The sequence below is a fragment of the Protopterus annectens genome, chromosome 4.part1 (genome assembly GCF_019279795.1).
Source record: "Protopterus annectens isolate FY-2018-M chromosome 4.part1, PAN1.0, whole genome shotgun sequence".
Classification (NCBI taxonomy): Eukaryota; Metazoa; Chordata; order Ceratodontiformes; family Protopteridae; genus Protopterus; species Protopterus annectens.
In genome coordinates, this window is record NC_056734.1 from 144,373,182 (window position 1) to 144,385,278 (window position 12,097).

General features: G+C 37.1%; 1 protein-coding gene across 2 annotated transcripts in view; it reads right to left on the reverse strand.

Annotated features, from left to right (window-relative positions):
• LOC122800784 (collagen alpha-3(IV) chain-like) overlaps positions 1 to 12,097 on the reverse strand; it is a 1,680,215-nt gene that overhangs the window by 1,373,362 nt on the left and 294,756 nt on the right. For both annotated transcript variants that reach the window (XM_044070045.1, XM_044070046.1), the window contains exon 3: positions 4,691 to 4,780. In XM_044070045.1, coding sequence (XP_043925980.1) covers positions 4,691 to 4,780 — 90 coding nt within the window. The remainder of the gene's footprint in view (positions 1 to 4,690; positions 4,781 to 12,097) is intronic.

Here is a 12,097-nt window from a genome sequence, read left to right on the forward strand (position 1 = left end):
ACCAATGGCGACTTGACCTCTGGTGTGGAACATCAGTCACCCATGTTGGTAATGACCAGGTCTAGGATATTGCTGCCCCTGGTGGGGGTGTGGATAAATTGATCCAAGGCATTGGAATTTATGAATTCCAGAAAACATTGAGTAAAAGAGTTGGAACATGAGTAGTTTTCCCAGTTAATGGTGGGGTAGTTGAAATCACCCATTATTAGGGTGTTGGGGTGTACCCTAATATTTTCCAGTGTATCAAGAAATGAGGAGTGGGAATCCTGGGGCATGGTGGGGGATCTGTAGCAAGTTACAATTTGGATTGCAGTCTTGTCCAAAGTTAGTTGCACTTGGATAATCTCGGATGCATTATGCTGAGCAACTAGCCTGGAGGTGTGGATATCCTTAGTGAATATGGACACACCTCCGCCTTTAGTGTTTCGGTCCAGGTTAGCTGGCCGAAAGGTGTGGTATGGCCTGGTAATGCAGGGGTGCTCTCTAGAGCCTTGAACCAGGTCTCTGTCACTGCAGAGATGTCGATGTTCTCCATTTTAAGGAGTGCCTCAAATGAATGCATTTTGAGGTTTAGACATCTAGCACTGAGTAGTATTACCCTCAGATTTTACTTGCTTGTACCTGTTAAGGTGGTGAATTTGTCATTTGAACCTTGCCTAAAAAAGGCACTATGGGGTGGCAAGAGCCTTAGCCAGTGTCCGTAATCCCAAGGGTGACAGATGCAGACCATCTCTGGCAAAGCATTGTGGTCTTTCAATCATGTCATCCCAGACAGACAGATACTGGATCCCCTTAGAATGACACCAGAAGCTTAGCTGATTGTTGAAGTCAATCATTTTGTCCTTGTACTGTGGTATCATTCCGGGTGATGGCAGGATGCTACTCAGGGCTAGGGTCATACCTCCCTGGGCTTCAAGATCGGAGAGCTCTTCCATGTCTCTTTTCATGTAGTCCAGGGAGGTACGCCTCAGGTCATTCACACCAACATGGACAATGACAGAGTCATATTTGTGCTTGTTGTGGAGTGACCTGAGTGCGTACATTATGTGGCAGATCCTGGCAACCAACAGGCAGCTGACAGTAACTTTCTCCTTGTTTAGCCTAGTGAGTGGAACATCAGTGTGCCTGACTATAGAGTCACCTATGACTAGAGTGTTGGGTATGTTGTTATGCCTTATGGGCTGTGGTTGAGTGGCACACTGAGTTTGTAGGCTATGTATCATTTGAGTTGTGTTGGGGGGTGGATGTTGCTTGCGTTTCTGCTTTGGAGGTCTCTGTTGCTTGAGCAGATCTTTATTGAGAGCCTCCACGAATGTAGGTGTGTTTTTCGTGTTTCTATGTGCATGTTTTGGTGGTGTAGGTTTTGAGGGACTATGTGATGAGTGTGGTGTGGTGCAAGTGTTTACCTTCTCCTCTTGACTGTCAAGTCCAGTCTTGGGTGAAGAGAGCTTTGATTCCAGTTTGGCTATATAAGTGGATCTCTCACAGGTTGTAGTGTTGGGTGGTAGTAGGAGAGGGTTGTTTGTGTACATGAGGCAATTGCTGCATTGCCCCAAGATTCCCAGATTCATCAGGTATATGGGGGAAAACACAGAGAGCTGACCCTTAGACATGCCTGGATAGGTGCTTATTTATTAAGTGCTAAAAACTGTTTTCCTCTAGAAAAGTGCGGAAAGTTGAGTGCTGTAGTAATTTGTAGCTTACTTAGTGCTTACAATGAGTTCTGAACAAGTGCTGAGCTCAAATAAACAGATTTGAGTGCTAAAACTAAAAAACTGGCTTGTTCTAAGGGAAAATTTGAAGAACACACTTTATGGCACCAGGAATAATTTAACCCTAGCTAAGCAGTGATACATAAAGTGTATATATATATATATATATATATATATATATATATATATATATATATATATATATATACATATTTTTTTATAACAGTAGCAAATGAGCAAACTGATTTAAACAAATTCACCAATTAATCAATAAAAAGTTAAAAACGGAGACCCATTCCAGCAGTCTTCGATCAGACAAGTTCTAACTGCACAGTCCTACCACTAGGGTGCAGGGGAACCTTCTCCAAAAAAAGATATTTGCTCAAGTTATACCAACAAAGCTAGATTCAGCAGGTCTGAATTTAGTCTATGCTCTCAGGTGAGATCTCATTAAACTCAGACAATATCAGTTTTTTTTTAATGAAGACACAATTATATGGCCAATGTGACTTTTTGTAGTTGCCAGTCAGAAAGAGTACAGGAAGAAAAATTTTCCATTATTTGAGAGGCAGTGTTGTGGCTAGGCGAAGTGACTCTTGGAAGACATCAGCTGGAGAGTTTGCTAGTGGAAAACAGTAAAAAGCAACATGAAGACAACCTTTGATCTGTATGGAGGATTAACTGAAGTTTGCATAAGATTTATTTTAATCTTTGGTGGACATTTTAAAGAATCAAGCTTATTTTTGTCTTAACTTTATGCTTCAGAGTATATAAAATGTACAGACCTTGAACAGCCGCCTCCAATATATGTGGGTATTACATACTACAACATATATAAATGATATATATATATATATATATATATATATATATATATATATATATATATATATATATGTATATACACGTGTGTGTATACCAATACATGGATATCAAAAAACATACATAAGACAAAGGATTTTGATCAGCTCTCCAATTTTAACTAGCTGATTATGTGTTGAAGACAGTGATAAAATTTACACTGACAGTGAAGCAAGGAGAAGCTCTTTGTCACACCAAAGCAAACAAATCAGTACTACAGGCACCATTTCTGAGTTGAAAGTTTAATTTAATGTGTAGGATTAGACACCGTTGTATCCCTTGGAATCAGCAAAGAGGCTTTCAATCATAAATAATTCTGAAGAGTTAGTTATTGTGATACAGTCAAGCTCTTGATTTACTTATCTAATGTCATATATTAGCATCAGCTCTGGCATCCATTAAGTAAGCTGTAAGTCTTGGCTAGTTTTTTTTTTTTTTTTTAATTTTATATTCATATTTGTTAAGTCGATAAGTCCTTTGCTATGACGGCCCTTTTCTGGCATTAATCCAGGTGTTACAGGCATACAAAAGATGAAAAAAGAACAGCAGCAATATGAACAATAAAAAGTAAACAATGTAAACAGCCCCACTCCCAGCTATCTTCTCCCCATCCTGCTTTACAATATATCCAGTTAAGATCACAACCCTCCCTAATATTACCTATCTATTCCACATTTACATTGTATCTTTTTATTTTCCCAAATAAACCTTAATTTCTTCTTATTTTGACTACATCATTATACTTGAGCATTTCATACCCCTCTATTCCTTACATTCCACAAAAGATACCAGGACAACCTACCTCTCTTCTTTTATAGAAAATACTTCTCTCCTTACCTATCCTCTTCCAACTCTCAGAACCCACCATCACTGATTCTCCTGCTGTCCTGCAGCTTCTTGTTTCCTTCTTCATTGCTACTCCCACCACCTGACATCAATAAAATGCAGATTCCTGTACTTAATGATGCTACTCTTCAGATTGTCCTCTATTCGTCTACTCCTGCTGTGCCACCTCTCATCCTACCATGACTCGATAACATATTGCAACATCTCTCCAATCCCTGTCCCAACCACCTATCCATACTTCCTCTTTACACTCTCCACACATTGCACCAAACCTATTTAATATCGCCCCTCAACTTTATTCCAAATATAGGCTAATTAATTGCATTACAACTCAAACCAAAACCAAATTAAGTTCAAGAATCCTCTCCAAAAAACAAGTATGTATAATTGAACAATATACTAAAATCCTTCTAGGAGGACATATCCACCATCGTACTGGCCCCAACTATCACAATAAGCACAAATATAATTCTCTCCCACACACTTTTGTAACCCAACAGACAATCCCCAACCCTGATGATCTAACATTTACTGCAATAAATGTTAGTATACAAAATAAAAGTACTGAGCTGCATGCCTGCACTACCCAACATAAGCCTGATGTTCTCACTGTAACTGAAACTTGGCTTAAACCCAGCATAAATGAATCAGAACTTATACCTCCTGGTTATAATATCATCCATAATGACTATATAAAGAGGAAGGGTGGTAGTATTGCTTTACTATTTCTATAAATATTACTAGGTGATGTGAAAGTCAATTGGATTAATAGTCCAACACATTATAGCAAGACATCCAGTTCTCTGTTAGACTGGATCCTTGTATCAGACCCTGGCAAACACTACATGACCGGTACAATGTCAGACTCTCAGTGATCATCTCCCAGTCTATATACCTAGACATCTCATATATCCAGTTTAACAGCATATTTATAAAACACTCAACCTTTTAACCCAGAAATGTTCATTACTATACTATCATCTATGAAATTAAACTTCCTAAAAATCTTCCCCTTAGACCATGGTGTAAATGAATTCAATTCAGTTTTTGTAAATAACCTAAATAACTTTGCACCTTGTAGAAGGTAGAGACTGAAAACAAATAATACAATCTGGCTATCCAAAATGAGTAGAATGCTAATGCAGGATAGAGAAAAAGCATAAAAAGAATGACAGATATAAAACAGCTTAATATCGTGAAAACTTCAAAATGCTTTACAATCGTACTAAAAAAGCTAGTAATAAAGGAGGCAGGCAATCAGAAAGACATACCTTAGGCCCTTGCAGCCCTGGTGGACCTTCGAATCCCGGTAGCCCCATTACTCCTTGGTCACCCGGCAGACCAGGGAATCCTTTCTCTCCCTAGAAAAAAGTAAAAACAGTTTGGACTGTTAAATTAAACGCAGAGCACAGTTAAATAAAATGCAGAAAAACTCACATTTTTTAACCCATTCATTAAAAATGCATTTAAATAACAGTAAGAAAGAAATGTTTAAAAAGAATACAGTCAGAAATACAAAGCACAAGATTAAGCAGCATGTAGGGAAATGTTCCATGTGCTCTTTATACTTATGTAAATTACATCTTCTAACTTTGCAGGACTAAGATAATCATATAAAGTATCACTTTGATGTGTGCTTATAGTATACAACCATGAACGTTGATGTGCTTTTATACAAAACTGTTAACAGCACTGGTCATGTTACAGTCATACTAAGTACTGAGACAGATGGCGCAGTGGTGCAGCGGTAGCATTGTCACCTCACAGCAAGAGGTTCTCTGGTTCATTTCTCGGCTGGGGTGCCTTCTCTGGAGAGTCTGCATGTCCTTCCTGTGTTCATGTGGGTTTTGTCTGGGTGCTCTTGTTTCCTCCCACATTACAAAGACATGCGTCTGGAGCATTTCTCCCTAGGTCTCTGCTGAAAATTGGCTTTGTTCCAAGTTGTGCATTCCCGGTAAACAGATTTTAAATAAATAATTAAATAAGTATGTATTGTGAGAACAGATTTCCTGAGTTGAATTAGATGATCAGACCAAGAGGTGACTTATTATGTTAGTTAAAGCAAGGGTTGCCTTGCGCTTGGTAGAAAAAAAAAATGAATGAACAGCTACAGGGAAAATGAAAGAGGCTAAACATGTACAAGTATAGAAAATGGAGCTTAGACTGTGGAGGTGTTTTCAAAAGAATATTGGGTGGTCATTTTTGGAGATATATGTAATCCCATGGTAGTGAAAAGTTTAAGTTTGGATTAATAACTATGAATCTATAATTTTTTCAGACTTGGAGGCTAGAAAACATTCTCAAGACGACAAAAATGTTATTGCTTGTATGCCTGGATGAACTCTGGAAGATGACTGTCAGCTTACTGGGTGCTATGTTACACAAGTATAAAATGCAAGTTGTACAGACAAATGTCTGGTGGTAGAACAGGATAACCTCTACAACTGAGTGCTCAACATTAAGTATCACCTTAGGACTTGAAGGGCTAGCCAGACTGTTGGAGAAGTGGAGTGAGTCTGCATGTTACATCCTACCAGTGGGTAAGGGATGTGTTACAATGCTGAAGGTGAGTCTTTGCCAGTATAATTCACAGTGGAGACTAGACATGATGGCCAGGTTACAGGTGGGATGTGGGGTGGCAGCACCTGAGGGTTAGTCCTCTTATGTCATCCTGCAACCTTTAGAGACCCCATTGAATACATGTCCTGTGAAGCAGTACTGGAGAACAGTAAGGGACACAGGGCATAAAACTTCACACATAACTGACCCATGATATGTTCTGTTGTCACTACTTACCTCTAGCATATATGCAGAATGACCCTTAGATGTAAGGATTAAAGCTGGAATGAAACGGTATTATAGCATTGTTATAGCAAGTCCCCTAGTTATCCATCCTGATTAAAATGATTAGGCGTACTGAATGAAGTGGCTAAAAAAACTTCTTTCCCTTCTATCATCTTCAACTGGCTATACTAGCATCTCTACCACTCTGCATAATCTCTTCCTATATAATCCTTCCCATTTACACTAATCTACCCTAATCTCCATTACCTTTTCAGTTACAATTAAACTAAACACATGACTTTTACTTATTGCTACTCTGAATTGCCAAAAGCATGCTCTCCAGGACTGTATATAGTGTTTCACTTTGCTTTTTTTCTCCTTGTTCTCTTTGTAACATACTTTTGTTATACCTCTGTGCCTTACAATATTGTTGATTATTTTGAAATATATAATTTTAACTGCATTTTATGGAATGTCTTTGAAAAAAAAAAAGTTTTCTTTTCTGTGTTGAATGGAGCTTTTCTCCCTGGGCCTCCACTACAAATGGGCTTTTGTGACCCAGTCAGACTTTCCCGGTTAACAAATGTCAATAAATAAATAAATTAAATAGTACCTGTGGATAAAAGTAATACATCTACATGTATATTTTGATGTGTTTTTAAGAATTTATATAAGTAAGTGAGCTACTGCATTTAAAGAATGCAAAATTGCAGGAAACAGTAGATTTTTTTTCTTTAAAGCCTAAAGGTTTTTGTGACACAGGCTTAACATTAACCAGTGTAATGCTGGATTTTTTTTGGGTGATGTGTCTACTGCTGAATGGAGGTGACATAATTAAATCTCACCCAAGCAAAACATTTATTCTACTTAATGGCATTATCTATAGTTTTTCTCCAGGGCAGAAGGAGTATAACTAGCACACTTAATACCAAAGACAATAAAATGCAGGGTATTCACAGAATCACTATAGACACACAATATGTATGAGATATGAGGATTGTTTTAGATGCCAAGCTAGAACGTTATTGTGTCAGTTCTCTTAACATAAGGGACTTGCTCTTCTGTATGAAGAATGATGTAAACTGGCTGGAAATCAGTATGAAAGCTGAATGATATCGTCCATATCTATGTATCTGTCTATCTAACTATACAAGATTATCATTTTCTAATTTCTTGGTGGTATCTTAACTGCTATCTGTTGATATGTCTCATATGGCATGAATTCATATATGAATTTAACTTACTAAACTGTAGATACAATGCATATATCTGTTTGTTTGCTTATTTATTTTGTTAACATTATTTTACATTAGCAACTGTGATCTCTTGCAGAAATTAACTGGTTGGGGGAGGGTCTTCTCATATTTCTTTTCCTTTTTCTTTAAATTTTTTATCTTAACCCATCTATTTAGGGCATTTAGGGCACATAATCCACTGAGAGCAGTTCAGGACTAGCTCACCAAATTCAGAAACAAGCTCTTGTGAAGCTGCAGATACTGAAATTAAGACAGAAACCTCCGCGTAAGCCAAACTGCTCTTACTGCAAAAGCTGATATTCACTTTTTTTGCTTTCCAATTGAGCTGTTACTTAATTTTTAAGCAATTATTGCTACAACTGATGAATGATTACTAATATTGTTTTTGGGCCTTGTGGCTGCAAAGACAGCCTGCTTATGGACAGTGCCATTTCCTATCCATGAGCCCCCCCCCCCTCTAGACTAACCAGCTTACCCTAGGACCAGGGCCACCAACCTGGGAGCACAGTCTGAGGAACACTAGCCATCTTCGACTGGGAGAGGGAAAATTGAGGCAACCTGACCTGGAGTCATCTGCTTCTTACCTCAGAGATTTTTTGCATGTGCCCTACAATTTCCCCTGAAGCCCCTGAGGGGAGGAGGGGCAGCAAAGATATACTTACATGGGTGTTCGACTTCTTGATATACTAATATTTGCTCTTCCTTTGATATAACGCAGTGCTGGTGCCTATGTTCATCACTGTTCACTCAAGAGCAGTTCGGTGATAAAAACAAATACTCTCCCATGAGGTAGACAAGCTGTGTGTTAGCTGCTCAGGCCAACCTCCCTGAGTCATTGCTCTGACAACCTCGGTTTCTAATTGATCCTAGGTTACCTACATTGCAGGCAGATGCCCTGCTTAGTACCAATTGGCAGTCAACAGCTACTGCCATTTCTAAATGCGTTCTAAATAAAACTCCTACTATACAATTAATTGAATGCTAGTAACATTAAGCCTGTTATTTACCAAAAAGGTGAATCATAGCACAAATGAATAAAGCAATACTATTGTTAAAGAAAATAATCATCAGCTTTATTTTACTGGTTCTACATTAGAAAATGTGTGTCTTTTACTGCTATATATCAATGAGTGCAATAAACAATGCATACATATCAGGCAAAAGCGAATGAGGAGTTTTTATATCATAGTGCCCAAACAACAAAAATACAAATTTCATTTCTTAACAACTGTATTAACTGGTAAGCAAAGTATGTGATAACGCCTGACATAACAGGCTTTACCAGGAGGCTATAGTTCAAACTGTACGTATAAATAAAGCTCTTGAGATCTTTCTTATTATTATTGCACCTCTGGAAATATAATTTCCTGGTAAAAACTACTTACAACTGACTTCATTATTTACAGTGCATGACATTTTTTTGTATTTTTTACACTTTAGTATTGGCCTTTTCTTTTGCTTCTCTTTTATACTGCTAATGACTTCTGTAACTGAATGTAGGATAACATATGTGATGGTTTAACACTGGGCATGTATTTGACATGTACAGCAACACGTGTACTTTAATAATGTCATGGAAAGTTTAAAAATCAGGATTCAAAATTTAATGTGGCATAAATGGAAAACAGTCTCATGTACTAACTAGCCTTATTTTCAGTTCTAGCTCGAATGTGCACTATTAAACAGTTTTAAAATACAGTATACAATTTAGGTTCATACTATGCTAACTGCCCTTGCGAGACTAGCCATTTATCCTTTGTAAGGGTCAAACCCTGCACCTTGTGTTTGTAAAGCAAACACCTTAACCATTTGGCCACCCTCCCAAACACTAGTGTGGAATAAAGGATTATATGCATACATTCATATGTTCATACATAAATTACTTTCTATTAATGCATTTTTATGAGTCTATACCAGATGAACACATATAGATCACTATAGGCCTGTTCTCACTTTTTACTCACTAGTACGTTCAGTATCTTGATAAGCAAAGTATGTATTAAGACCTTGTTAAAATAAAAAAAAAAAAAAAAAACATGTTTAAACAGTCATCAGAAAGGCTTGAAAAACATGTTCTGACAATGATGGTTTTCTTTCCTTCCAGTGCTAAGCATGACATGATGAGACTAAATTAAAAAAGTAATAGGATTAAGCTCTATGTAGCAGTAAAGCAATTTGTCTCTAATAAATTCTCCTTTATTACAGTATATGACTAACATTAATTAAGTCTCTAAGATACTTGTATTGAGCAGCGTCATAAAAGCAGTATATTAAAAAAGGATTAGGTGTCCCATATTTAACTGAAATGTAAGCAGTGGAAATATTTTTTAGTTATATACACAAATACGCGAATGCATATCATGTGCCATTCACTTTAAAACAAGGCCTGCATACAATGATGCTAAATTCCATGTCAGCATTTTATTAACGTTTATCTGCAGAAGCCTCCTGTGCTTAAAAGTAAGTTCTACTTTTAATAAGGGCTATATGTGATAAGTCAGCTAAGTTGTGACATCGGCATCTCGTATACTGCATTTCAATGCAGGAGCATTATGCAGTCCAGTAATCATTATGCATGTACTGTATCTATATATATATATATATATATATATATATATATATATATATATATACATATATATATAGATACACTCATAATTATAGATTTATAACTACATAAGTTAGCCACTCTTTAATTGAGGTCATTCATTTTAAATTATTTAGTCTGTCATAAAAGCAGTCATTCTGCAATTTAAGTATTAGAAAAATGTACTCTGCATTGCACTGCTCACTGGTAATTTTACCAGAAATACTGACATTTCATCATTCCTATCTGAAAAGAAAAAAAGTCACTCCCTAGGTTGTACCAAAACAACTAGTCATGAAGAAATTGGTTCCAAAACCATCTAATCAGAATGTGTAAATAAATACAGGTTTTCCAAGAATTGTAGCTTTAGTGTTCGTTCGGCTGATGCAAAGATAAGGAAGTGAAACATACTCTTTATAAAAATGGTCTGTTTTAGAGGTCCAGTAGTGTCCATTACAGGCTGGAATAGAATTTCTCTCTCTCTCTCTCTCTCTCTCTCTGATTGGCATATGACACTCCTTTTTAAAAAGCACTTTTTTGCATTGATAACTGACTATTTTGTGAGTTTGTTTCCTTCAACAAGTATTGGTGGGAGAGTACTGAAATGAATAAATATATAATCATAACAGTTAAAGCACCATAGAAGGTGCTCTCAGAAATGCAGGAAAGGAAGCCATGGATGCTACTACTAAAGGAGAAGTAGGGTCACATTTTTGAGATTCACAGGAGTGCTTGCCAGAATATCTTCTTATTACTGAAAGTAAGAAAATTTATAATGTATAAATACAGAAAATATTCTGTTAGGAGGGCTGTGATTCCTTTTTGATTGTTATCGATAGTTTTTGAAGATATATCTAGTGTTTTTGTATCTAAATACTTCTCCTGATCTTATGTGTGCATGGCTATTAATAAAGTCAGGTCTCTCTCTGATGGTTCCCATTAACAGAAACGGGTTATTGACTGACTACCTGAAGAGAAAACCTACAAAAGGGAATTATATTTCCTCACAAAGCATGCAGTTATTAATTATTTTGAATGTACATAAAATGTAGCAGTGCATGTATTGTTATGCGTCTCTATCAAAGCATTAGTGTTAGTTACTTTAAATTAGCAGGTAAATAATCATAGCAGTGGCAGATTAAGGTGTTCAGTGAATGTTAAAGTCTCTTGTTTGTATGTAAATGTTTAACTTAAAGGAGTTTATGAGCCCATAGTTTGTTGAGATTACTTGTTTAAATAACGTAAAGAAAACTCATTAACACATAATTAACACATATCTATACTGGAAGAATACAGAGTCCCTGTAATCACAACTACGCAGGTCAGGGCCGGTGTTAGCATTTTGGGGGCCCCCAGCAAATGTCAAGTTGGGCGCCCCCTAGGCACTTCCAGTATAAGCATCATCCTAACAATGCCATCCATCCTAAGCAACCTTTTATTTCATGCTGCAAACTTTTAGGAGCAGTATCCACAGACAGACCTGCAGCTACAAGCTTTTACATTACAACAGGCCTATGTATCACACTATCACTATGTTGAGCTGTCTAACAAAGGGGCAGTTAGAGTTACTGGCACTTAGTTGCAACAGTGATACATTGCAATAAGTCTATGTACAGGTCTGGACTTAAAGTGAAATGATGACTGGACCTACATTTCAACCCCCCCCCACACACACACACACACACACACACACACCCCAGTCCTCTCCTCTGACTCCTTCTCCTTTTGGGCTCCCATACCATGCACATTACTTTTTTCTTCCTTTTCTCACATTTTGCCTTACTCTCAGCTTTTTCAAGAAGCCATAACTTTCTATATGCTCTGAAGTGCATTTTACACAACCTTTTCATCCAATAATAGACTGAACAGAAATTATGATTAAGGAAAAAAATCACTGTTGTGGTTCAGCTTTAGTTTTCCTTGCATCCTTCAACACACCTTTTCTGAACAAGACAGCCCAGTAATAACCATTTAGGAAATAACTCAAGTCAGGGCCCAAGAAGCCACAGGTTTACAGATGGTCTGGGATGCATTTTAGAGCATTTTTTTAA